Source organism: Dipodomys spectabilis, unplaced genomic scaffold (assembly GCF_019054845.1).
Source record: "Dipodomys spectabilis isolate Male_0828 unplaced genomic scaffold, ASM1905484v1 ptg000018l, whole genome shotgun sequence".
Lineage (NCBI taxonomy): Eukaryota > Metazoa > Chordata > Mammalia > Rodentia > Heteromyidae > Dipodomys > Dipodomys spectabilis.
The window spans coordinates 12,966,365-12,990,384 of record NW_024870695.1 but is presented as its reverse complement, the minus strand read 5'-3'; the positions used below and the strand labels follow the sequence as shown (position 1 = coordinate 12,990,384).

Below are 24,020 nucleotides of genomic sequence, written 5' to 3'. Positions count from 1 at the left end.
AGAGTCCTTACCTGTTGTTCACGCTCAGATTCCTGCCCTGGGTACCTGCTGTGGGTCAGTGAGACGGACACCAGGGCACATTCAAATCTTGCAGGCTTAGGCTGAGATGGGAAAGCCCGACCCATCCCCAGCCAATACCTTCTTCATTACCAAGAGGAAGTATTGAAGAAACAGCCTGGACGTGGTTGGTTGCAAACAAAAAATAGATAGATGGAGATCTTTTAACCCCCATCAGCCCTCTTTCTGATTCTGAGTAACTGCGTGTGACACCTGCACACTAATATAATTCTTCTTAACAACTTTGAAAAAAATAAAAAAGCATGGTGCCCCAGATTTACTGCTCTGTTTATGTTAATAGCACTTTTGAAAATAGGCACACTCACCCAGATAGTGAGAAATCTACTCAGTGATTTGTGTATTGAAATTCTGAGTTTTTTTTTTTCCTTTCAATATTCTCTTCTCAGTTCTTATCTTTCAGATTCTGTTTCTCTGGGCTCTGTGTGATCTGTTTTGTCTGCTCTTCATATTTCAAAATTGTCTCAGCTAAAGTTTCCCAGGGCCACACTGCTGTCTTGAAATTAAAGAGCCATTTGTGTTATGCATTTCTATTGTATTTCTAGAGAAAAAATGTGAAGAAAATGGACAGAGAATATGTGTTAAGTGTTTATCCACAAATAGGCATTTGGGTGGTATAGGATGTGGCTTCTCAGACTTAGCTACCCAGTAAAATAATCTGAAGAGCATGTGAGACAAACACCTATGCCCAGACTGCCTCAGATGGGTGAAATCAGGCTTTTTGGTGAAAGGCTTAGGCCAAACTTTTTTTTTTTTTTGTCAGAGACTGAGACTTGAATTCAGTACCTGCTGCTTTTGCTCATGGCTAGCACTCTATCAACTGAGTCATGCCTCCAACCCCAAAAAAGGTTGGTTATTTTCTCTTTCTTTCTTTCTTTCTTCCTTCCTTCCTTCCTTTCCTTTCCTTCCTTCCTTCCTTTCTTTTCTTCCTTCCTTCTATTCTTTCTCTTTTTTGCTTTCTTTCTTTCTTTCTTTCCTTCCTTCCTTTTCTTCCTTCCTTCTTTCTTTCCTTCCTTCCTTCCTTCCTTCCTTCTATTCTTTATCTTTTTTGCTTTCTTTCTTTCTTTCTCCCTTTCTTTCTCTCTTCCTTCCTTTCTCTCTCTATCTCTCTCTCTCTTTCTTTCTTCCTTTCTTCCTTCCTTCCTTTCTTTCCTTTCCTTCCTTCCTTCCTTTCTTTTCTTCCTTCCTTCTATTCTTTCTCTTTTTTGCTTTTTTTCTTTCCTTCCTTCCTTCCTTTCTTCCTTTCCTTCCTTCCTTTCTTTTCTTCCTTCCTTCTTTCTTTCCTTCCTTCCTTCCTTCTATTCTTTATCTTTTTTGCTTTCTTTCTTCCTTCCTTCCTTTCTCTCTCTCTCTTTCTTTCCTTTCTTTCTTTCTTGCTTGCTTGCTTGCTTTCTGGCAAAACTGTTTTCAAAGCTCACCAGATGATTTTTAAAGTCAGCCAGAGTTGTGAACCAGAATAAGAGTATCTAAAATATTTCTGATCTTTAATTTGGTATAATAGAAAATTAGAATAAATATAGCATAACTTACATTGGTAGAGGAGAATGTACTAATGAGACTTCATGTGTAAGATATAGAGAATGTTATTTGCTCAAAATATAAAGCTTAAAACTTTAGCATAATGGTAGCCTGAGCCAGGGAATAGCAAACTATTACAGTAAAAGACTAGTAGTAAGTTATAAATTATCTGTCTGCCTATCTATCTATCTATGAATGATTGCTGCTATTATTTTTTGGTCTTGCTATATAGGCCAGGCTGGCCTCAAACTCTCAGTTCTCTTGTGAGTACATGGATTACAGATATTGTGGCCATGCCAGGCTTGGTAGTAAATATTTTGAAATTTGTAGGTTATATACAGTCTTTGTCTATATTTGTGTATGTTCTACCCTATATCCACTTTAAAAAAGGATGTAAAGCTCCCTTTATACAAACAGGCTGCAGCCCATGCCTTTTTTTTTGTAATATTATAAACATTCAAGCATCTACACACTTCTAATATATTTTTTTAATGTGTGGTCCTGGGGGTAAAACTCTTGGTTTTGTATTTCTTAGGTAAGTACTCTACTCTTTGAGCCCTGCCCCAGTGGTGGAGACCCCTGTCTTTAAGAAAAAGAAACTGAAATAAGTTTAAGGGACTAGAGTACAAGCAACTGGTGGCTACAGAATGGATTTTTTCCATTCTGTATATATATATTCATCAAGACACACTGTATTTATAAACTACTTTGTTGAGTGGCAAGCCCTTTGTACCACTGCTTTAAGACAATTTTGTGTGTGTGTATGTGTCAGTTGTGGGGCTTGAATTCTGGGCCAGGGTGCTGTCCCTCAGCTCTTCAGATCAAGGCTAGCACTCTACCACTTGAGCCACAGTGCCACTTCCAGTTTTTCTGATGGTTTATTGGAGATTAGAATCTCATGGACTTCCCTGCCCGGGCTGGCTTTGAACTTTGATCCTCAGATCTCAGCCTCCTGAGTAGCTAGGATTACAGGTGTGAGCCACCAGCACCCAGCCATAATAAAATATTTTAAAAACAATATACAGGGGCTGGGAAGGTGGCTCAGTGGTAGAGCGCTTGCCTTGCATACATGAGGCCCTGGGTTAGATTCCTCAGCATCACATAAGCAGAAAAAGCAGGGAGTGGCATTGTGGCTCAAGTGGTAGAGTGCTAGCCTTGAGCTGAAAAGCTGAGGGACAGCGCACAGGTCCAGAGTTCAGGCCCCACAACTGACACACACACACACACACAAAACAAAAAACGATATATACACACAGATTTGGTAACTATTTGTCCTTGAAGAGTATGATGTGTTTGCTGGGAAGAGAAGCCGATATACAGAAATAATGTCATAAATGGTCTGTCAGATAGTACCACAAATAGTCATGCTTAGAGAGAAGAAAGCTGCCCACCGCTGCAGTAAATGACAGAAAAAAAGATTTCACAAGCTGAACAACTGTGACTCACCTCTGTAATCCTAGCTACTCAGGGGTCTGAGATCTGAGAACCAAAGTTTGAAGCCAGCCTAGGCAGGACAGTCCATGAAACTCTTATCCCCAATTAACCACACAGACACACAGACACAAAAGCTAGAAGTGGAGCTGTGGCTCAAATAGTAGTAGAGTGCCAAAAATGTTAGGGACAGTGCCCATGCCCCGAGTTCAAGTCCCAATGTGGGCACCAAAACAAACTAATTCTTCAAGAAACCTCCCAGGACAAACAAGATTGTCAAGCTTGGCCCCATTGAGAACCAAAGCTAACTTAGAAAAAAGGCAATTTAAAGTATTTTTAAAATTGAATTATTGGACTTAAAAACTATACTAAACAATTTACATTATAAATCTTTTTTTTTAATTCAGGAATAAAAGAAATTTATTCCTTTTGGCTCAAAAAATGATTAAAAGAGGGGAGTCGTGACAATGACAAAAATGATTAAAAGAAGGGGAGAGTGTAGGGCACCAGTGGCTCAAACCTGTACTCACAGCTATTCAGGAGGCTGAGGTGTGAGGATTGATGTTCAAGCCAGCTGGGGTAGGAAACTCAGTGAGACTCTTATCTCCAATAAAGTGGAGCTGTGGCCCAAGTGGTAGAACACTAGCCTTGAGCAAAAAGTCTCAGGGACAGAGCCCAGGCCCTGAGATTAAACCCCAGGACTGGTGCAAACAAACAAACAAATAAAAGGGAGACAGTGACAATGACAACTCTGACTCAGAAACAATCCTAGCTCTAAAGAAATATATCATTGCTTCCATTATTGGTAAGCTGTTGACTATTAACATAAATGAAAACAATAGGGTCAAAGGGTCTGGGAAGCTTTTCTTTGGCATTTGGTGCAAGACACAGCTGTTAGGTGAAGTGGATTAAATTTTGTCTAGCTCAGGGATAGGTTTAAATGACCAAACAGGAAACTATTATATATATATAATTTCCTTTTACACAAACCACCACCAGATGTGGCACTACCCAAAAGCCCCAAGAGCAGAGATGAAAGACAAAGCTTGGAATTTGAAGGTTATTTATTTTTTTCTTTCTTAAAAGTAGGGGAAGGATAGTGCAGTTTGGGCCTTAACTGGGAAACACAGCTGCCACCCGCGCCCCCCCTCCCCCCACCCGCTTCCCCTGCACTTCATGAGCAACAAGATTTCCATCAAAATGACAATGCAAACCCATACTTTGGGAATTTTACACTTACCTCTACATTACAACTATCTTACATTAGTTACTTGCTGTTCCTGCCCTCATAGCCAAATCACAACAACTTAGAACTTACCACAAATGTTCTACTACCTGCCTTGCCTCTCAGCCGCCACTGCCTACGTTGTACCAAAGTTACCATTAATGATCACAAGCAGCTTGCTGCAGACATGTCATCAACATCCTCTACACTTAGGAGGATGAAGTGTGGACACATTGACCTAAATAACCGTAATTAGGGCATGTCACTAAATGGCAACTATCTGAGATAACATCATCTTTCGCTCCTGGTTACCCACCAAGCTTGACAGTCATTTCCAGATAAATCTTACTCTGTAAATCAGTGACCCAATGCCTGACATTTAACAAAATAAAGTTCCAGACTGTTCATGGGGAGATGGATCATGGAGGCATGGGTGGAGACTTTCCACTTTCCACAGCTCTGCTTAGATGGGAAAGAAATCCTCAGAAACAAATCTAAAGACCTCCTCATTTGCCCCTGTACCTTCTCCCTGGATCATCATGTATGAAAAATGACAGTTCTAAGAACTAACTCTCACTGGGAATGAGAACACATTCAATTCACCTGGCATGTAGCTAGCTGTTTTCCAATTTCGTTAGGAAAAGAACAATTTTCAACTGAACATAAGACACTCTGTTTTTCTTTATGAAACTGACAGTCTTTTGCCTCACCATTATTGGATAGCTGATGTCAAAACCAGTAAAAAAGTTCCATTTTATTTTATTTGTTTTTGTTCTGGTACTAAACCTTGAACTCAGGGCCTTAGGTTGTTTTTGCTCAAAGCTAGAGCTCTAGTACTTGAATTTTATTTATTTATTTACTACTTTTGATGCTTAAATAGAGTCTCATAGACTTTCCTGCTCAGGCTGGCTTCAAAACCTTGATCCTTGGATCTCAGTCTCCTGAGTATCTAGGATTACAGGTATGAGCCACTGGCACCAGACTTGAGCATTTTTTCACACACAAAGTATTACGTTGAAATATTCTGGAGTTGGACAGACTCTTTAGGATTACAGAGGAGTTAAGGCAGTGAAAGGAAAAGAAAAATAAAAAGAGGAATATTGGCTTTGGGTCCTCTGCTGCATCTTTAGGACCCAGCTGTCTATTTATACAAACAGTCTAGACCTGTTATCTAGCCTCATTATGTCTCAGAAATGTAAGTGGAGGAAAACCAGTTTGGCAAGAGCGTAAGGAAACAAGATAATGGGTTTAAATGATGAAATAGGAAATCCGTTCCTGGGTGGTGTTTGGCAGTTTTTAATGTTGCAAGGGGTGGGGGTGGGGGAATAAGAGATGGTGGCTAAAACCCATTTGTACGTTTGTTTCCTGCGTGATCACAGAAGGAGTAGGGCTGAAATTCTGGATCCATTTTCCCTTATGTCACTTTCCCACTACACAGCAAATATGAATATCCATCAGCAAGTGGGTTTTAGAAACATACTAAAAAATAAAGGACACTTTTAAAAGATCACACTTACTTATAGTTTCTCCCTTTATTTCCTGCATGGGCTTTATTTGTGTGTTAGATAGCTGTTTCCATGATGCAATTTTCTAAAAAAAACTCAAAGTGTGGATTTTACTATGTCGTGGTATGTAGCTTTTGTTTTTGTTCAAAAATTTTCATTAGGTCTTGAAGTGTTTAATGGAGCTCAAATAAGAGGCATTGCTTCCTGTCTCCTCTATGGTGTGGTTGGTCAGGAGCTAATAGAGAATGGAACCAAGGGGTGTTATTGTGTAATGAGAATTGTCTAACAAGAGATTGCTATCAAAGACAGAGGCAAGTTCTAACAAAAAGATACATAAAACTGATGCCTTTTTGAGCAAGCAAAATGAGTACTATTTATTTGGAGAAGAGACTTAAAATGATTTAAACTTTTACAATAAAAAGCAGGTAAATTAGTTTGTGTGTGTGTGTGTGTGTGTGTGTGTGTGTGTGTGTGTGTGTGTGTGTGTGTGTGTGTGTGTGTGTGTATCAGTTTATTCAGAACCCCTCATGCTTGTTTTAGGTTGACTGGAACATTGGGAATGAAGATGGAAAAGATTCATAAACAAATTTAACTACTCAATTACTTAAAAATCTTATTATTGCTAAAACTCACTGTTATAAAAAGGATTTGGATCCAAGTATTCAGAATTTGTGTGAAATGATGCCACACAAAGGTCTATAATAGCAGAATCTCCTTTAGAAATAAAGTTTAAGCTAATGAGAATGGAGCTCGTGAACTTCTGTGTTTTTTCTTATGGTTGTTATACTCCTTAAGAAAACAGGACCGGGATATTTTGATGATGTCTGGTATAGATATGTGGGATGAAGTGGTAATAACTCATGTCTCACTATTAGATCTCTGCATTGTATAAAAGGGTAAGTGCCTTGGTGAGTTTTGAGTTCTTCAAGGGCAGACACTCAACTTTTAAATCATCTGTACTAACAATTTAGACACAATCTGGCACATAGAGAACTCAATAAATGTCTAAATAAAATACTCGGCAAGGACAGAAATTACATTCTTTTGGAGGCTGGACTTCACTCCATGGCCTTTTCATTCATCCATTTCCAGGAAGGTTTGGCTTTCACACTACACTGTTCTTCAGTTGATATTGTTTTGTTCTTATTTTTTTCCCTCCCTCCCTCTCTTCCTCCCTCCCTCCCTTCTTCTTGCTCTCTTTCTTCTTTCTTTCTTTCTTTCTCTCTCTCTCTTTCTTTCTTGAGTCTGGTCATGGGGCCTGAACTCTGGGCCTGGGTGCTGTCTCTCAGCTCTTCAGCTCAAGGCTAGCACTCTACCACTTGAGCCACAGCACCACTTCCGGCTTTTTTCTTTTTGCTTATGTGGTGCTGAGGAATGGAACTCAGGGACTCATGCATGCAAGGCAAGCGCTCTACCTCTGAGCCACTTTCCCAGCCCCTCTTTCTTTCTTTCTTCTTCCCTCCCTCCTTTCTTCTTCCTTCCCACCTCCACTTTCTTTATTTCCTTCTTCAGGGTCTCAATAGCCCAGACTCCAAGCCAAGCCTCAGGACAAGGTGGCACATACCTAAAATTCTAGCTCTCAGAAGGCTGAGGCCAGGCTTAGGATGAAGGCATAAGATGTACTATACTGGTCAGGCTTGGAATAAGACCCTGAGTCCACAGTGGACTCACAATTCTAAGAAGGAATCAGAAGTAGAAACTAGTGTTAATAAAGGATTGGTTTGGGCTGGGAAGGTGGCTCAGTGGTAGAGTGCTTGCCTTGCATGCATGAGGCCCTGGGTTCGATTCCTCAGCACCACATAAACAGAAAAAGCCAGAAGTGGTGCTGTGGTAGAGCACTAGCCTTGAGCTGAAGAGCTGAGGGACAGCACCCAAGCCCAGAGTTCAGGCCCTATGACTGGCAAAAAAAAAAAAAAAAAAAAAAGGATTGGCTCATAGTGTAATGTAAACATTCTTTACATTTTGGATCTCAGAAAAAAAATTATGAGAAATACTTAAAACATAAAACAAAGTGATATATTACTGACACGCAGTATTTATACTTGATTAAACTATGACATTGCCAATTTTGTTACCTAAAAACCACCATTACAACATGTTTATTAAAAAAAAAAAAACTTGTTGACTTGGTTAATCTGCATGCATCTATCAAATTGCCATATAAACTGCAAATAACTTTTTTTTTTGGGGGGGGGGTGTCCGGTTGTGGGGCCTGATCTCTGGGCCTGGGCGCTGTCCCTCAGCTCTTCAGCTCAAGGCTAGTGTTCTACCACTTGAGCCACAGCACCGCTTCCGGCTTTTTTCTTTTTGCTTATGTAGTGCTGAGGAATCAAACCCAGGGCCTCTGGCATGCAAGGCAAGCGCTCTACCACTGAGCCACCTTCCCAGCCCCTGCATATAACTTTGTATTTTAGCATTTTCTGCATCACAGAATACAGTAAAAATATTTATTTTGAAAAACTTCTCTTCCTAACTTCAAATTCCTAAAAAGGTTATAGAGTAGGAAGTAAATCAATAATTCATTTATTATATGGAATATAATTTATTAATTTCCACTTTCCCCCTATATTCATGAGAATCAAGATACACACACTTGTGTCCACTTGGATGTGTTAATGTACTTCTCTTGCTAATCAAAAAGGCTTTAACTTAAAAAAAAAAAAAAAAAAGTACCCAGCTGGGCGTCAGTGGCTCACGCCTGTAATCCTAGCTACTCAGGAGGCTGAGATCTGGGGATCATGGTTCAAAGCCAGCCGGGGCAGGAAAGTCCATGAGACTTTGATCTCCAATAAACCACCAGAAAACTGGAAGTGGCTTTGTGGTTCAAGCACTTGCCTTGAGCTGAAGAGCTGAGGGACAGCATGTAGGCCCAGAGTTCAAGCCCCATGACCAACCACCCCCCCAAAAAAAAAGTATTAAAAATTTTTTCCCAAATAAAATAAGTGGTTAGATTAGATGTTCTCTTTTATTGTTCTAATTTTAAGAATCTTTTTTTTCCCCTCAGTCATGAGGTTTCAATTCTGGGCCTGGAAGCTCGCTGTCTCTCAGCTTTTTAGCTCAAAGCTAGCACTCTACCACTTTGAGCCACAGCACCATTTCCGGTTTTCTGGTGGTTAATTGGAGATAAGAGTCTCATGGACTTTCCTGCCCTGGCTGGCTTTGAGCCCCAATCCTCAGATCTCAGCCTTCTGAGTAGCTAGGATTACAGGCATGAGCCACCGGGCACCTGGCTCCAATTTTAAGTATCTTTAGCTCTACTGGTATATGGCAAGTGCTCACAGTAACACTTTGCCCATTGTCTAAAATATAGACATATATATATATATATTTATATATATATGCACACATATAGACACACACATATCTACTGTCATGTATATGCCTATGGTATATTCTTGGGCAAATATAGCCTATATCAATCATGCCATTTAAGGTGTTGAAACCCAAATTTTTGCTTTTTTTTAAGGAAGCAAACATTTCTTTTTAAAAATAAGAAGGAAATCGTACTCCTTGATAAAACCAAGGATGCCATCAGAATAAAAAGCAGAAGCAAGTGCAAACCAGCAGAATTCAGTTGGCCAGCTCCTAATACCATACAATAGCCTTTATGTAAAACAAGTTTCCTCTCACTCCAACAGAGGGCCAGGTTAAATACTCATGATCTCCACTTCATTCTCCCTGAGTTTTACATTCCTTCTGTCATATTTTTACAATCTTTCTATGCTAGACTGTCAAACTACTCAACTACAACTATTGCTATCCAACACTAAATTGCACAGGGATTTGTGCCTGCTCTAAGTAAACACTTATACAAGTAACCACAGGAAAAAGGTTTTCTCACCTGGTGGTGGTGGCTCACATCTCTAGTCCTAGCTATTCAAAAGGCTGAGACCTGAGCATTAAGTTTTGAACCTAGCCTGAGCAGTCCTTGAGACTATTTCCAATTAACCACCAAAAAGCCAGAAGTAGAGATTTGGATCAAGTGATAGAGCATCAGCCTTGAGTAAGAAAACTAAGACAGAATAACATCGTAATACTGAGTTCAAACCCCAGTACTAGTACACACACACACACACACACACACACACAATTTCACCCCAAACTGTAGAACAGGGCTGAGGGTCAAGTGGGTAAGACAAAGGGGCAATGGCAGAGATGCAACACAAAACATTTCTGGATGGGCTGGGAATGTGGCTTAGTGGTAGAGTGCTTGCCTAGCATGCAAGAAGCCTTGGGTTCAATTCCTAAGTACCACATAAGCAGAAAAAGTCACAGGTGGCACTGTGGTTCAAGTGGTAGAGTGCTAGCCTTGAGTAAACGCTCAGGGACAGTGCCCAGGCCCTGAGTTCAAGCCCCAGGACTGGCACACACAAAAAAGTTTCAGTTTACTTCAACTGAAAAATGAGGAGGAAAGAAAATCGCAATCAATATAGGGAAAGACATACACTGGTTCAACAATGGACAATCTGATGCAAGACAAATGAAAAATATAGGAAATCCTCAAATGCCAAAGAGAAACTGCTAAATCATATGAGCAAACAAGAATATGACCTTTAAACAAAGAAAATCCTGGCAGTTTTAATGAACTCTTCCCAGCCTCTCCCAATCTTTGTAATTTCAGTTCTGGGCGGCTCCAGTGGTCATATCCTGCATGAGCCTGTTATAAGAGCCTGCCTGTCACCTCAACCACTACCAAGACATGATTTTCCTTTGGCTTGAATTCTTGCAATGGCTTCCCAGTTGGATTTCCCAATTTCTAACCTTAGTCCCCTCTCCAAAACAATCTATAGGCAGCAAACAGATTGACTCCACAATCGAAAAGTCTTCAATGATATCACCGCTCTGTGTGAAGAACTCTCTGAAGATTTTCAATTTCACTCAGAGTAAAAGCCAAAGTCTTTACAATCATCCACAAGGTTTGATAAGATCTAGTCTCCCATTTCCTCTCTGACTTTATGTTCCATGACTCATTCTGTTCCACCATTAGGACTATTGACACTTCTTCAAGTCTGAGTCTCAGGACCTTTGCACTTGCTGTTTCCTCGTTATCTGCTGGGCTCACTTCCTTGAGCCTTAAAGTCTGCTGAAAATCTTATCTAGTTTAAGTCTTCCTTACCTCACCCTCAACCCTCCGTGCCTGCTTCATGAGTCTCCATGGACCTCAGGACTTCTTTGCCTTCTGATATATAGTTTGCTTATATATTTTGTTTGTAATCTGCCTGTCCCATCCAAATACCAACTCCATGAGCACAGGGTAGGTCATTTTATTCACATTGTCTTCCAGTTTGTGTGTGTAAAATGGGTGCTGTGGAACTCACCGGCGTCCCCCAGGTCAGAGCTCTGAAGAAACGTGCGGCACCGCTCCTTGTGTTCCTCCAGGGAACTTCTCTGCTTGTAACTTCTTCCGCAAAACTCACATTTGTAAGGTTTCTCCACTGGAAAGAGAACACAGGGGCCACTCAGCAAAACCTTAGCAGCTTTATGGGGTCTCTCACAAAAGATGCACTGGGGTTCCATGCACACTGCTCACTAGGAATGAGAGCACTGGTTGAAACCAATACCTATACAGCTCTGTTACATTTATTTATTTATTTTCGCAGAACTGACAATTGAACTCAGGGCCTTGTACTGTTGCCTGTTGCCAGGCAAGGGCTCTTCCACGGAGTTAAATCCCCAAACTCTTTGATGTTATTTTAAAATTTAGCTAGCTGAAATAAGGGCATAGTGTAGGGCAGGTTATTATGTCAGCGTACTGTTCAATTTGATGATTACCATCTCACCCAGTGTTTGTTTCTTTGTGTTTCACAAAAATAGGGCCCTCTTACCCTTCAAGGTTAAGTGTAGTGTAAAGTGGAATAGGAAAGGGCTCCTTTTTTGGTGATGTCCATCTGGCTGAAAGTACCACTTGCCAAAGTTTGTGGGAGTTGGCCCCTGCTAGAACCTTGTTAGAATATCAAATTTTTTGTTTTGTTTTGGGTCCGGTCGTGGGCTTGAACTCTGAGCCTGGGCGCTGCCCCTCAGCTCTTCAGCTCAAGGCTAGCGCTCTACCACTTGAGCCACAGCGCCACTTCCGGCTTTTTTTTTTTTTTTTGCTTATGGGTGCTGAGGGATTGAACCCAGGGCCTCAAGCATGCAAGGCAAGTGCTCTACCACTGAGCCACCTTCCCAGCTGAATATCAACTTTTTTGTTTGTGTGCCAGTACTGGGCCTTGAACTTAGGGCTCTCAGCTCTCATGTGGCTTTTTTACTCTAAGCTGGTACTTTACCACTGGAGCTATATCTCCATGTTCAGCTTTTTGCTGCGACTAAATGGAGATAAGAATCTCATGGGCTTTTCTGCCCAGGCTGGCTTCAAACCAGGATCCTCAGATCTTATCCCATTGAATAGCTAAGATTAGAAGTATGAACTACCAATGCCTAGTCAAAATATCAACATGTTTGAATAAATGAATCTCAGGCTTTTCAATGACTATGACAAACCTGGGTTAAAACAATAAAACATGAGCTAATTAAATAAGGCTATTTTTAAAATAATAGATTTAAAAATCAATTACAGGGGCTGGAAAAGTGGCTCAGTAGTAGAGTGCTTGCTTTGTATGCATGAGGCCCTGGGTTCGATTCCTCAGCACCACATAAGCAGAAAAGGTCGGAAGTGGTGCTGTGGCTCACATGGTAGAATGCTAGCCTTGAGCTGAAGAGCTGAGGGACAGTGCAGAGGCCCAGAGTTCAGGCTCCATGACTGGCAAAAAAAAAAAAAAAAAAAAAATTACAAAAAAGGACTTCATCTAAATTTCTAAGATGAAGCAAAAGTTTACTCCTAGGTTTACTAGGACAAATCAGGTAACCCTTTATCCTTTCAACTCTCTACCCCAAGACTATTTACTTTATTTTTGTAAGTCTGGTTTTTCTGATTTGAAAAGAAAACATATCCCCCAAAATTCTCAGAGTTTTGAGGACTAAAGTCCTTATTTTCTCCCTCCTTCCTTCCTTCCCTTCCTCCTTTTCTTTCTTCTCTCTCTCTTCTTTTCTTTCTCTCCCTTCCTTCCTTTCTTTCTCTCCCTTCCTTCCTCCCTTCCTCCCTCCCTTCCTTCCTTCCTTCCTTCCTTTCTTCCTTCTTTCTTTCTTTCTTTCTTTCTTTCTTTCTTTCTTTCTTTCTTTCTTTCTTTCTTTCTTTCTTTCTTTCTTTCTTTCTTTCTCTGTCTCTCTCTCTCTGTCTTCTCTCTCTCTACCTCTCTCTTTCTCTCTATTCCTGGGATTGAACTCAGGGTCTAAGCATTGTCCCTGAGCTTTTACTTTCAAGGCTAGCTGGCACTCTATCACTTGAGCCACAGATCCACTTTCAGCTTTTTGGTGGTTAATTGGAGATACAAGTCTCATAGACTTTCCTGCCTGGGCTGTCTTTGAATCATGATTCTCAGATCTCAGCCTTTTGAATAGCTAGGATTACAGGCATGAGACACCAATGCCCGGCTTTCTTTTCTTGCTAGATGTTGTTCTTGCTAGGAAAATTAAAGACTCTATCACTGAGGTATTATTTCTCTACCCCTGAATTCTTTATTTTCTAACTCCTATTTTTACGTTTAAAATAGAGACTTTGGGATTTGAAACACTTAAAAAATCCTTCTGAAATTCCAAATTAAGATTAAATGCAGGTTTGTGAGGGCTAAAAATTGGAAGTTTCTACACACATTGCGGTCCTCTAGAATCTATCCTGAAATGCCAATTGTTGTTGCTTTTGTTTGTAAAGGGGAACAGAAGATAACTGTCCTATTCTTATTTTGTTTATTTATTTATTAATTCATTTTGCCAGTCCTAAGGCTTGAACTTGGGGCCTGGACACTGTCCTTGAGCTTCTTTTGCTCAAGGCTAGCACTCTACCACTTGAGCCACAGTGCCACTTCTGACTTTTTCTGTTTATGCGGTACTGAGGAATTGAACCCAGAGCTACATGCATGCTAAGTAAGTGCTCTACCACTAAGCCACATTCCCAGCCCCTATTTTTATTTTTATCCAACTCATTAATTCACTACTTTAAAAAAGGAGCTACCAAATAAAGAAATCTTCCCTTTGCCACATGTAATCTGTCTTGGTGATGTTCCTGGATTGACTTAATCCTAGTCTCTGAATTATTATAACTTTTTTTTTTTGTAGGTTGTAGGGCCTGAACTCTGGGCCTGGGCACTGTCCATCAGCTCTTCAGCTCAAGTCTAGGGCTCTACCACTTGAGCCACAGCGCCACTTCCAGCTTTTTCTGCTTATGTGGTACTGAGAAATCGAACCCAGGTCATTATGCATGCAAGGCAAGCACTCTACCACTGAGCCACCTTCCCAGCCCCTATTACCACTTTTAAGAGTGGGCTCAGTTTTACTTAAAGTAGTAATGTGGATTGACATAAACACAAATGTTTTCCCCCCATGGTTTTTTTCATGATTTGAAGCCAGCAGTGGCAAGAAAGTCCATGATTCTCAGATCTCAGCCTCTTGAGAAGTTAGGATTACAGGCACGACTCACCAGTGCTTGGCTTGCTGTCAACTTTTAAAGATTAAAAAATAAGTCCCTGAGGGCTGGGAATGTGGCTTGGATGTAGATTTCTGCCTAGCATGCATGAAGTCCTGGGTTCTATTCCTCCATACCACATAAACAGAAAAAAAAACAGAAGTGGCACTGTGGCTCAAAGTGGTAGAGTGCTGGCATTGAGTGGAAGAGCTCAGGGTTAGCTCCTAGGCCCTGAGTTCAAGTCCAATGACGGACCAAAAAATAAAAATTAAAAAAGTAAGTCTCTGAGTTTAAACACCAGTATTGTTTAAAAAATAAGTAAATAAAAACAAAAACAAACAAAACCCCCCACAGTGGCTAAAATGGGTCTCCAAACAATTCACATTCTAGTTTACCCTTTTTTTTTTGGTGGTAATTTACAAACTGTATATGATTTACATTGTCTGGTCTTTTACATGGAAAATAGTGGGCTAGGATTATGATATTTTAATAAAGTTTACCGTAAGAAAATTCCAGCCATTTCCTTGCTAAAATTCAAAAGGCATTTTCACAGAGGAAGGGAGGGCAGGCTCTTCCTGTCTGACTACCATTCTCTAAGCACAGTGATATTGCAAAGATCATCTTCACTAAGGCAGACGGAGAGCAATTAATGCCTTAATGGAAGTGTAATTAGCCCTAGAGGTCTCTGCTGTTGCAACCCTTCAGAAGGAGAATGACAGATCTGAGCCCTACACTTAACTCTTTCTAGTTTCCACAGCCCCTCACTTACCAGAATGTGTCCTAAGGTGCCCTGTGAGCGCGTCTCTCCTTTGGCAGGCATAGTTGCAGAGGTGACACTTGTAAGGTTTTTCCCCTGTGTGCAACTTAATGTGGCGGAGAAGGTTACCTTTCTGAGTAAAAGATGCCCCACACTGATTGCACTGGAACGGCCGTTCACCTTTAGAAAAGACAAAAAAAAAAAAGGAGAATTTGGGTCACGGGGTGAGTGGAAAAGCCATCTACACAGATAAGATACCTTTGTCAAGAGCCACCTTATAGATGGCTTTGCCCAAAGTGGGACCCCTTGGGAACTTACATTTGCACTTTGAGGCAAGGGGAAGACTTTACTTGTGGAATCTTTCTCTCAGAAGAGAAAGAGCTCCCACTCAGCAAGGCTATTCTAGGTATTGTCCTGTCTTGAATCAGAGCAAAGAAACAAGAGCAGCTCTAGGAGAGCTTTCTAAATGTAATTTTTATATCACTAGACATTCTTTTTGTCCAAAATTTCCCTTTAAGAAAGACTCAAACTCAAATCTGTTTGTTTTTTAGGTCTGAGACTGGGACTTTAACTCAGTACCTGAAGCTTTTGCTCACTGGCTGGGACTCTACCAACTAAGCCACGCCCCCACCCCTTCAAACTCAAGTCTTAATAAGGGGTCAAGGGCTAGAAATGCTTCTTTTTGTTTGTTTTTTTGTTTTTTTGGGTCCGGTCATGGGGCCTGAACTCTGGGCCTGGGCGCTGTCCCTCAGCTCTTCAGCTCAAGGCTAGCGCTCTACCACTTGAGCCACAGCGCCACTTCCAGCTTTTTTCTTTTTGCTTATGTGGTGCTGAGGAATCGAACCCAGGGTCTCATGCATGCAAGGCAAGTGCTCTACCACTGAGCCACCTTCCCAGCCCCAGAAATGCTTCTTTTTAAGAGTCTTCATATCATATGTTAGACAGAATCTATCTGTTAGGTGGGATCCTTGTTTATATGCCTTCCTAGACTGTCTTATTATGTGAAGATATATTCTCTTTTTGGGATGTGAACTCAGGGCCTCATGCTTGTTTAGACAGGGACTCTACCATGTGAGCCACTCCACCAGCATTGGCTATTTTTTGAGATAGGGCTTGACTTCATACCCAGGCCAGATTAAACTGCAATCCTTCCACTTGTGCTTCCCTACATAGCCAGGATGACAAGTGTGGACCACCATGCACAATCCTGTAGCTGGGATGGATAGCAGGCACACACCACCACACCCAGTCTTCGATTGAAAGGGAGCCTCACAAGCTTTTTGCCCAGGATAGCCCTTAACTTTGATACCCCAGTTAGCACCTCCCACCCATACATACACAAGTAGCTAGGATTAAAGGCTTGAGACACTGCACCTGGCTGAAGATATAGTCTTTAAAAATGGTACTAAAAAAATGTCCTGCTGGGCTTGCCTTGCATGCTCGAGGCCCTGGGTTCGATTCCTCAGCACCACATAAGCAAAAAGAAAAAAGCCGGAAGTGGCGCTGTGGCTCAAGTGGTAGAGCGCTAGCCTTGAGCTGAAGAGCTGAGGGACAGCGCCCAGGCCCAGAGTTCAGGCCCCACAACCGGACCCAAAAAAAAAAAAATGTCCTGCTGGGTGTCAGTGGCTCACGCCTGTAATCCTAGCTACTCAAGAGGCTGAAATCTGAGGATCATGGTTCAAAGCCAGTCCAAGCAGGAAAGTCCATGAGACTCTTAGCTCCAATAAACCACTTAGAAAACGAAATGGCGCTGTGGCTCAAGTGGTAGAGCTGAAGAGCTGAGGGACAGTGCGTAGGCCCAGAGTTTGAGCCCCACAACCCACCTCCGCCCAAAAAAATTTCTTTTCATCTACCAAACTTGGACCCAATAAGATGATTTGCTTTTAATTAAGAAATGTCACACAAAAACACAAGAAAGAAGCAAATCATACTATGTAACTCCTACTTATTAACCAAAGAAAAAGCATTTGGCTGACCTAGAACACTGTGCTCTCCCATTTGTTTTCATTAATAGCATTTGCAATATGTTTGCCAAATGCATAGTGAAGTAGAACTAAAAATCAACAATACATAGCAATGCAGAAAGCGAGAATGTACCAGAATGACAACAAAGATCAGTGAAGACAATTCAAAGTCCCAAATTCTACCTCTTCACTCATCCCACAGGTGCAGTAGGGCATTTTTTTTAGAAGAATGCAAAATGGGGCTCTTTACCAGTGTGGCTCCGCTTATGCACCATTAAGACATTGAAGCTAATGCAGGACAGTCCACACACATCACAGTTCAACTTGCCACTGGCCGGCCTGCTGCTGTCATAGGAGACAACTGGATGCCTCTCCAACTTGATGTTCTCATATTCGTTATAGTCTCTTGCATAGCTGTATGGAATCTCAGGCTCTTCTGTGTTTCCCATGGACTCTGGCTTTAAAACATTTTCATCTCTCTCGTTGTATTCATCTTTTACTTTCATCAAATCATCTGCCAGGAAGAAAATACAAGAGAAGAACCATGATTGTATTGGAAACTTTGAAAACAGCTCAAAAATCAGAGACTCACAACTGACAATTAAATGCTGAATGAAGTTAACATTAACATTGTCCATCCACAAAACAAGGAAATGCTATTAGGGTGATCACTCATTACTTGATTTCAGAATCATAAAGGAAGACATGCATAAAAATAGATGACAGTTTTCAGCTATGCAGAAATTAGAGATAACAGGTTTTAACTATGATTACTCAGAGATCACGAAACAAACATTTTGAGCAATTTGTCCCCATACTGGGGGGAGAAGGAAGATTCTCAGATCTAGAACTTTTTTTTTTGTTAAAAAGGCAAGATGATGTGCCTTTAGGTTTCAAGGAGATAATGCCATTTTGATCATTCAATTGCATAAATTTAAGTCACCAAGACTGAGAGTTGAACAGTTAGTAGGGTGGGTTTTTTTTTTGCATTTAAGCCATACCTTGTTTCTTCCCCTTCCCTGTATCAGAACTGCTAGACCTCATCTTATCTTCCTGCTGGTCTTGGAACTGATAAACATACAACACTGTATGTAGAGGAAGCCCTCAAGACTAGCAAAATAGTGTTGAGAAAGATAAAAGAAGAAGTAATTTTCTAATAGAAAATAAGGAGCCACTTCCTTCAGTAAGTAAACAGGGCCTAACCTAAGCAAAGATACCTATATTCAAGCAAAAGAAGAGTAAGCTTAAAGCCCTAGCATTGATAATAGGAATGGATAAGACGGGAGAGACTGGCCTGCTCAAGTGAGTTAATGACCTGGTGCCATTTTATGTATGTAGGCATGCGGGTCCGGGGCTTGAAGTTAGGGCCTGGGTGGTGTACCTAAGCTTTTTTGCTTAAGGCTAGCTAGCACTCTAACTAGAGCCACAGCTGGACTCCAGGCTTTCTGTTTTTCCCCTCATTCTCTCTCTCCTTCCTTCTTTCTTTCATCTTTCCTCCCTTCTTCTTTTCCTTTATTTCTTCCTTTCTTTTTTCATAGTTTATTGGCGATAAGAATCTCAGGATTTTTCTGTCCTGGCTGGATTTGAAACACAATTCTCAGATCTCAGCATCCTGAGTAGCTAGGATTACAGGCATAAGCCACTGGCACCCAACTCCCTTGTGCCATTTTTTTTTTTTTTTGTCGGTCCTGGGGCTTGAACTCGGCTTGGGCACTGTCCCTGCGCTCTTCAGCTCAAGGCGAGCACTCTACTGCTTGAGCCACAGTGCCACTTCCAGTTTTCTGGTGGTTTATTGGAAATAAGAGTCTCACAGACTTTCCTGCCCAGGCTAGTTGTGAACCGTGATTCTCAGATCTCAGCCTCCTGAGTAGCTAGGATTACAGGCTTGAGCCACTGATGCCTGGCTTCTTGTGCCATTTTTAAAGGGACTATGGTGCTCTTTTTTGAGGGATGAAGTGCTAGGGATGGAATCCAGGGTCTTGCACATGCCATATGCTAGGCAAGAGCTCTACTACTGGGTCATATTTTTAACCTTGGTTTAATGCATAAGATGAAGGACATAAGAAATAGAGAAAGCAAATTTCTGTACTAACACCAACAAAACCTCAAAGATGTATCTAATACTATAATAAACACTATGAGATTTTTTTTATATGTAAAATGTGCTGTCTAAATGCTTATCCTTTCAAATATTGGTTTTTGAGAAATTGGAAGTTGTACAGATCCATGGAGCTTAGGACAACAGGGAATTTGGAAATCATCTAATTCCATCCTCTTGTGTCTCAGATGAGAAAACTGGGGTGCGGAGATGTTTTCAATGATCTACCCAAGTGTACACAGCCAGTTACGAGCAGAAGTGTGATCACCATGCTAGATTTAATCTTGAACTATCAGTTACTTGGATTTGACTTCACACTTTAGTACAAAAAGTCAAAGTGGCTTTTTACCAACTCTATCCCACACTCTCTCACTGGGGTAGATGTTAAAAACCCAAAACACTTTAACAGGAGGGCGGGGGGAGAGGAGAGAGGGAGAGAGAGAGAGAGAGAGAGAGAGAGAGAGAGAGAGAGAGAGAGTGTTAAAAATGACATCCCTTCCAAAACATATCAGAAGTGTCATTCGTGTTGTCACACAGGAGGAAGTACCCCTGCAGCTGGGCTTGGCTTGCTACCTTCTACCGAGTTTCAATTTTCACTTCTATCAAGGTTACCTTTCATCTATATTAACTGTGTTTGCTTAATAGAGCAAGACAGGGTCTAACCACCAACAGTGGAACCAGGGTGCTAACACTGTTCCCTGCTCACCACACTTCATGGTTCACAACTTCATGCTCTTGGCTGGTAGAGATGGAGGGCTGCAGGATGAGCCCAACCCAAACCAAATTTATCCATCACAGTGTAGCTGGGTTTTATGTAAATTGATGAGTCCTATTTGGGAAGGGGTTCATTTTCTTCTTTGGTCTTGCCCTATTTTCAGATAGAATTTGTTTCCTTCGTTTTTTTTCCCCTTCCTTTTCTTTCTTTACCTCTCTCCCTCCTTTCCTCCTTCTTCCCTCCTTTCCTCCCTCTCTCCTTTCTCCCTTTCCTTCTTTTCTCTCCTCCTCCTTTTTTTGGGGGGAGGGGCAGTACTGGGGCTGGAACTCAGGGCCTAGGCACTGTCCCCGAACTTTTTTTGCTCAAGGCTAGCACTCCACCACTTGAGCCCCAGCTCCGCTTCCAACTTGTGGACAGTTCATTGAAGGTAAGAGTCTCACGGACTTTCCTGCCTGAACCACCATCCATAGCTCTCAGCCTCCTGGTAGCTAGGATTACAGGCATGAGCCACCAGCACTTGGCTTTTTTTTTTTTTTAAAGAGAAGGATGCACCTGAGGCTTGTACCCTCTGGTCTTCCTCCATCACTCCAGCTGTGGGTGATATCCCACCAAAGCTTGAGTGCTCTTCAGTTTGCATGTAGGCGTTAAAAAGAACCTCAACGGAAAACTTCAGCTACTGAAAACCAAAAACAGTAGATTGAAAGGGCCAAAAGGACCCTTTTCATTTTGATTAGAAAATGTGAACACCCTCACACTTAGAGAATTCCATGGTCAGTGAATTAAAAAAAAAAACAACTAGTAAGACAAATGTGTGTGGGTCTTTCTGAAACAGCTTCTCCTTATCTCATTGGCTTCAGTAGGTCTAACCTAGAACTTAGTACTATTCCAAGCTGGCTGAGGATCCAATCTGAGTTTAGGACTTTGCCAAAGAATGAGAAAGACAGAATTGGAGAGCTGGACATAAGAATCACATGGACACAGCATTAGGGAAGACCCTTGGACTACTAGACCCAGTAGTTTCTTGGCATAATTGCTTGTTTACCAGTCCTACATAAATAGCTTAGATGATTTTTCTGTACCATGAAGGGAATCAGCCTTCTATCATAAGATACCTAAATTTACTCTCTTTCAACATTCCTTTCTGGTTAGACTTACTACAATTTATGGTTATAAGCCTTTAGTATACATGAAAATCCTTGTGATATGGCTTCTGCCCCTATAACTTACAGAATCTCATCTCCTAAAGATCTTCAATAGCTGGGCACCAGTGGCTCACACCTGTAATCCTAGCTAGCCAGGAGGCTGAGATCTGAGGATCATGGTTCAAAGCCAGCCCAGGCAGGAAAGCCTGTGAGACTCATCTCCAATAAACCACCAGAAAACCAGAAGTGGTGCTATGGCTCAAGTGGTAGAGCACTAGCCTTGAGCTGTAAAGCTGAGGGACAGCACCCAAGCTGAGTTCAAGCCCCAAAACCACACACACAAAAAATCCTCAATAATGTCCTGATTCTAAGCTGGGTGCTGGTGGCTCACACCTGTAATCCTAGCTACTCAGGAGGCTGAGATCTGAGGATCATGGTTCAAAGCCAGCTCAAGCAGGAAAGCCCAGGAGACTCTTTTTTTTTTTGGGGGGGGGTCTGGTCATGGGGCCTGAACTCTGAGCCTGGGCGCTGTCCCTCAGCTCTTCAGCTCAAGGCTAGCGCTCTACCACTTGAGCCACAGTGCCACTTCCAGCTTTTTTCTTTTTGCTTATGTGGTGCTGAGGAATCGAACCCAGGGCCTCGAGCATGCAAGGCAAGTGCTCTACCACTGAGCCACCTTCCCAGCTCCCCCACCCCAGGAGACTCTTATCTCCAATAAACCACCAGAAAACTGGAAGTGGCACTGTGGCTTAAGTGGTAGAGCACTCGATTTGAGCTGAAGAGCTGAGGGACAGCACCCAGGCCCAGAGTTCAAGCCCCACAACTAATAATAATAATAATGTCCTGATTCTCAAATCCAAATGCCTTTTTGTTATACCATGTCAATTTCTCTGCTGTCTGTGACTATGCTGATCACCATTCTTGTTCTTCTGTACTCCCACTTCTTCAATGAAATTGTGCTTCCTTTTTGTCTTTCTGATCACTCTACCTATCTCCTTTTCCTCCTTTACTTCATAAACACTGTTCTTAACCCTGTCTTCTCTGCACATCTCCCCTATGGCAAATCTATCCATTCGTGTGTGTGTGTGTGTGTGTGTGTGTGTGTGTGTGTGTGTGTGTGTGTACCAGTACTAGGACTTGAACTCATTCAAGACTGATGCTCTACTACTTGAGCCACAGCTCCACTTCTGGGTTTTGTTTTTGTTGTTTAGTTTAGTTTTTGGGTTTTTTTTTGCTGGTTAATTGGAGATAAGAATTTTATTTTATGGACTTTACTGCCCAGGCTGGCTTTGAACCAGGATCCTCAGACCTCAGCTTTATGTGTAGATAAGATTACAGGGGTATGAGCCATTGGTATCCAACTGGGTATGTGATTTTTTTTTTGTTGGTCGTGGGGCTTGAACTCTGGGCCTGGGCACTGTCCCTCAGCTCTTCAGCTCAAGGCAAGTGCTCTACCACTTGAGCCATAGCACCACTTCCGGTTTTCTGGTAGTTAATTGGAGATCAGAGTCTCACAGACTTTCCCGCCCAGGCTGGCTTTGAACCTCGATCTTCAGATCTGGGCCTCCTGAGTAGCTAGGATTACAGGCGTGAGCCACCAGTGCCCAGCTGTGGATATATGGTTTCAAGACAAAGTTTGAAGTTTTCACCTTAGATCTACTAAGCTGAGTAAGAGGACTGAAAATAAAAACATTTAAAAACACTTTCCACATAAACTGTAAGAACAATGGAGTTTAAGAACCACTGCTCTGTTGCACAGTGTTCTACATTAAGAACCATTAAACTCTTGGTGCATGAGTAGACCACTGCACTCACCTTCTGATTGGTCTTAGGTACATGCAATCTCTATTATAGATACTACCGCCTCTTGCAAGACTAACCATTCTGTAGCAATAAGCCCCTGTTGAGAAGCTCTCAATGTTTTCGTCTTGCTTACAGAATAAAGTCCAAACTCCTTAGTGTGTAGAACCTGCCCTATGTCTACTTGACTATCTCATTTCTCAGTCCTCTGGGATCACCTTTTTCCTCTGTAACTCTAAAGCCTTGCTACTCAAAGTGAGGCCCTTGGATCCAGCATTCTCTGGGAACTTGTTCAAAACACAGGCACTCAGGCCTCAACCCAGACCTACTGGATCATAATGTGTAGTTTAGCAAGTTCCTCAAGTATGCTCCAAGCCTGCTCTCCATCTTCCTCTTCCAGCACACTCATGCTCTATGTAGAGGTAGTGAAAATGCCACTTCTTCCAGGAGTCCTCCTGGACACTTGTAACTAGAAAATAATTCCGTTTTTTGTTCTCATACTGCTTTATCTTTAGCAAGAGGAAATTAACATCTACAGATTCATCTTTACATAGTTGGCATGTCCATAAAATGTTGCATGCAAAGTCAATAATATTCTCTTACTGATTTACCTTATATACTTAATGTATGTCATCGTTTTTCACTAGCTTACAGTTGTCAAGGTTTTTCAGCCCTTAAATTATTTACTAAAGGCCCCAGATTATGAAGGCACTAGATACTTGACTATACTTGAGGAAATGCCACATAGTATACCCTGAAGTCTTTGGTAAACCAAATGAAACGTCTGTCATATGAATAATCCTCCACTGTGCTTCTGTACATCCTAATCTCATAATAAACACACATAATTTAAATCCACATTTAAAAGACCATCATGAATCTTCATAGACACTAGAGAAAATTAATTTCTTAAGTCAGGTGGTGGGTCTATGGATGCTTGTAATTATATTTGCCTTTTCTCTGTGTATGATCGATGATTTCATAATAGAACATGTTAAAGGCTTCCTAAATAAATTTTATTTTTTTTTTATAATTGAACTTGTGGAGAAAAGAACAGAGCAAAACCACAAATTGCTGATAAAGGTAATTGCTATACACTCCCAGAGGGAAGAAAAGACGTCTAAATTGAATCTAACCCATAGGAAATTAGATTAAACTAAACTTCTTTCTAAAGGAGCTGCTCTGGGGTACAATTGTTCCCATCTTTGGCTCTGTTTGGAAGGTCTCTTAGGAAGATGACACACACTAACACACACACCCCCCAGAGAGAATTTTGTAGGCTGAAGAGAACAA

General features: G+C 41.5%; 1 protein-coding gene across 2 annotated transcripts in view; it reads right to left on the bottom strand.

The window, feature by feature from the left end:
• Positions 1–24,020, bottom strand: part of Ikzf3 (IKAROS family zinc finger 3) — an 89,366-nt gene that overhangs the window by 16,434 nt on the left and 48,912 nt on the right. Inside the window, exons 4-6 of one of the 2 annotated variants that reach the window (XM_042674198.1) lie at positions 17,223–17,486; positions 15,021–15,188; positions 11,073–11,189 (exon numbers count right to left, since the gene is read on the bottom strand). In XM_042674198.1, the coding sequence (XP_042530132.1) occupies positions 11,073–11,189; positions 15,021–15,188; positions 17,223–17,486 (549 nt within the window). Of the gene's footprint in view, positions 1–11; positions 333–11,072; positions 11,190–15,020; positions 15,189–17,222; positions 17,487–24,020 lie in introns of those variants that run through there. The other variant, XM_042674199.1, reaches the window with a different exon arrangement.